General features: G+C 44.8%; 1 protein-coding gene across 1 annotated transcript; it reads right to left on the bottom strand.

Annotated features, from left to right (window-relative positions):
• Positions 1-2,882: 2,882 nt before the first annotated feature.
• On the bottom strand, positions 2,883-3,721 carry LOC134180327 (uncharacterized). The gene has a single exon (XM_062647460.1). It carries the CDS (start codon positions 3,699-3,701, stop codon positions 3,123-3,125), a length of 579 nt encoding a protein of 192 aa, XP_062503444.1. The 5' UTR covers positions 3,702-3,721; the 3' UTR covers positions 2,883-3,122.
• Between the last annotated feature and the right edge of the window lie 433 nt (positions 3,722-4,154).

The raw sequence follows: 4,154 nt of genomic DNA, 5'->3' as shown, positions 1-4,154 counted from the left end.
AGACTTTGAGCATGCGCGACTCAAAGCTCAACTAGAACATTTTAGTCAAGAAGACAAAGACAAATAAAGCAATAACCTCAATTTCAAAATACATCACAAGTATTAAATGACATGGAAGAGGAATGGAATCAGCTGCCACCAGGAATAATAGATTTGTTCAACATTTCAAATCTCTATTACCAAAGTGTATGCGGTGAGGTCTACAAACTACTGAAAACGTACCTTAAGTGTCATTCCTAGCTTCTCGTCGACATCTTCAGGGCGATCTTTCTCTGGTCTAAGAAGATTGAAAACTTAACTAATTGGTTTCGAGGCATGCAGCATGTCTGAAGAAAGGTTGTATAATATTACTTTAATGGCAGTAGAAAGAGAAGAAACTTGTAGGCTGGAAAGCCATATACGGCCAAGTACAGTCTCTTGTAGAGCAATTTTCAAAGCCTCTTCAAGGAGGTTGTTGCTAGTATAATGTCTAAAATAAAATATAAGGTACCATTACTGCTCGCAACTTTGTGCTCGCAACTTTGTGCCCCACCCCCTACAATTTTATGATCCACGGTACGCGCCTGCATGGACTATATGAATCAATCTGTGTTGTGTAGCGTTACAGAGTAAGTTGCACTATAGTTGTCACTAAACTTTTTAGTGTTGGAGTACAGTTCCTTTGTTTTCTTTTAAGAAAGGGGATGTAGCGTAGTAATAGTCATGTGATGTTATAGATTATGAGTATATATGCGCAATAGAGTAATAAAAAAAACCAGGAATTCTAATAGACGTTAGACAGAGTGTCTAAATTTGCTCGGGAAATGACGATCTAGCGTGTTCCGGGCATCCGAAATTTAGAACTAAGAAGGCGTAACTCCCTCACTCAACTCTGACGACGACCACGGCTACGCACGAAACACGACGACGCTGCTCATACGATTGTTTGAAAGATGAGACAAGACACTATGCTACTGCAGCAAATAGATTCGGTTCGTATCTATGCTGTGGTAGCTCTACACGAGAGGTCATCCGAAACTAGAGGTATTTGTCTGGGTGTAGAGGTAGGGCGAGGTAAAGGTTTAGTTGAATCTCGTTCTCGCTAGAGCCCTTACGGTACTACCGACTCGTATGTTGCCCAAATCGAGACACCGTAACTCTGGAGCTCCCGAACGAGCCAAATCCATTGATTGTCACGAATCAAGATAGTTACCTAACCTCTCTACGTTGCCCTATATTCATACTTACACAATTGCGTTGGACCAAGATTTCGAGTACGAATCTATATGATCCGAAACTAGATACGGGACTATATATATATTTATATATATATATATATTTATATATATATATATATTATATTTTATAACAAACTACTAACAGACAAAACCGGCAAATCCCAAGCAATTACATCAGCATCTAACATTAATCTACTTTGTATCAAGCGAGCATTAAATTTCCACAAAGTAACAGACAGTTGTTGCATTAAATTAGAATACGCTTGTGTAAAAGGAATACTAGTCGCAGTCACTACTTTAGACGCAATAGTTTTAATAGTATCCAGACTAGCAGGAGTCCAACAACCATACGTTTCCACTGCTAGTGGGAAGAACAAGGCACCACTGTCAGCGACTGCTTCTTCGTACTTGAGATCTTTTTCAAGTTCACCTGCTGCTGCAGCTGAACCAGCAGAATTTGCACTGTTGGCAACAAATTTCAATTGGACTGTGTTACGGATGGTAAGGTCAAAATAGGCAGGACGTCCAAACAGAAAGTTGGGATGGTAAACATCACCAGGGCGATTGTTATTCTGTGACGAAAATCTCTGTTCTAGTAAAGTCCCTTTGTCATCTATCAACAGTGCATTATAGATGGTGTCCCTTAAAGCATCGTGGCGTTTTGATCTCAACGAGTTCTTACGACAGCCGAGAAGATGATCACCAAATTTGTAAATCAATTGACCACATGGGCAGTGTACAGCGTTTGGATGAGACGGAAAAAGAGGAATACCCAGCCGAAGTCGTAGAGCAACAGTGAACTCATGCCTGGACATATATATATATATATATATATATATATATATATATATATATATATATATATATATATATGCATACATGCACAGCTAGACTACAGTTGCTCTACATGCTTTTCACGTCCTCCCAGAGTTCTTCCATAGAATATAGGTCTGTCACTGCTATGGAGTCTTCTAGGCATTGTCCCTTTGCATCATCTAGTCTCACAATATCACCAACTCTAATTGAGTAGCTAGTCAATGAAACCTCTGGATTCTGCTGCAGCGAAGCCGGTACACTTACAGTCCATACAGTACGCAGTGCAGACAAGTAGTGCATTTCGTATACCGTTATTACTTTAGACAATAGTTTACCTGGGAACACGAACAGATTACAGCACAGGTGGGTCTTCTTCATATCCGGGAGTCACTTGACCGTGCAGGTAGCATTGTGAATCGCAATGCAATCAGCACTGCCGCAAAGGCGTAGAAATGGCATTCAGGTTGGGGGAGCAACCAGGATGCCATTATTGTATATATAGCTCCTCCAGCTCGTTTTAACGATAACCTATTCTATATATAGTGCACATAGGCTTGTGATTGGGGGCCTGTCCCCTGTGGTCATACTCCTATGAGCAGTGACTATATATGCATATATGCCAGGTTCATTCACTTCGCTCGTGCTCAGACTGACTTCATTCGCGACGTCCCCTTTGGAAGAACGAAAGGTAGAAGACAGAAAGCAACATGGGACAGGACTGGCATGGGATGTCCAAGTACACCATGGCACACCCATAGATCCGTCCGTAAGATTTCCATGCACATGCAAGTGGTGCTGCGAAACATTTCCAATTTGTGTAAGCGGGCGGTTTAACAAACAACGTTCATCCAACAATAAAAATTCAACAGTACGGTTTTATTTGCATACAGCAAAGACAGCACTAAAGCATTATGGTATACTAGCAAGTACCCACAGAAATTATGCATTCATTACAAAGGTCGAGAAAAGGCACCATGAGAACGTCTACGTGAATGCTGCAACTATATCCGCTGAAGGTAAACTATACCTAAAACATGACCGTCACCATATCATCAAGCAACTAGCTAACTGTACGTACTAACTACGAAATTAGAAGATACTTAAGAAAACACAACCCAGTACGACATAACTAGAAAGTACATTTAAAGATCCACTGCCTTTCTCGCCAACTGGCTTAACGTCCGGTTCACCCAAGTACCCAGTAGGCGACACTGATACCATTGAACTCACGAAAAGCGAATCTGTACCCCAGTACCCCGTTGGAGACAAAGATATTACAGTAGAATTCACGACTAGTGACTCTGATTCCATACCGGGCAAGTTCATTGAGATTACAGATTTCATGTGATATCTGGTCAGAAATGATGACGCATTATGCAGTGACAAACCTGTTAGCGAAGAAGACAGATTCATGGTTTGAATAGAGCTTGTACCCGGGAAAAATGACGTAGTATTTTCAGAAACGTTATCCACTCCGACAATTCTGTAGTGTCCCGTGAAGACTCCCTTGCTGCTGCAGCCTCCGCCCATGCACTCGAACTCGCTGTTGCAGGCGTCCCGATGAGCGATGACGTAAGTGACGGGGCCGCTGCCCCGTTTCCTTATCAGGACGCCGCTGCTGACGTCGCCGCATGTCATGTAGAGGTCGCCTCGTACGCGGCAGCTCATCGTCACGTTGGCCCCGTTGCTCGGACATCCGCTGGCGCCGGCTACCGGCTTGTAGGTCAGTGTCAGCGCCGATCCGCTGCCGGAGACGGTGGCCGCCGCCGCACAGCAGCACTGCCGCGCATCGCAGCGCGGAGGCCAGGTGGCCGGCGCGTCGCTCGTTTCTGCGTACTGCCCGGCCCAATCCGACGTGCTGACGGCGCACGGTCCCGACTGACAGCGCATTCGCGCGTCGCAGCTGTCGTCGTCCAGGTCTTTGACTACGTAGGCGATTGCGCCGCTCTTGTAGACGGCGAAGCTGGGATTGTCGCCGGACTCGATGCAGACCGTGTCGCTCTCCACGTGACACGTGACCGTCGCCGCCGTATGAGCGCCGCATTGCGAACCGGACTGGCTGACTTGCACGCTGACTTCGTTGCCCGACTGCGTGGCAGTGGCGCTCTTGACGCAGCAGCA

This window comes from Corticium candelabrum, chromosome 5 (genome assembly GCF_963422355.1).
Source record: "Corticium candelabrum chromosome 5, ooCorCand1.1, whole genome shotgun sequence".
NCBI lineage: Eukaryota > Metazoa > Porifera > Homoscleromorpha > Homosclerophorida > Plakinidae > Corticium > Corticium candelabrum.
Note: the sequence above shows the minus strand (reverse complement) of the source record. Positions and strands in the feature narration are given on the sequence as shown.

What these genes read in the sequence shown, in the direction of transcription:
- LOC134180327 (XM_062647460.1), bottom strand. Translation starts at nt 3,701, where the DNA reads ATGAGCTGCCGCGTACGAGGCGACCTCTACATGACATGCGGCGACGTC.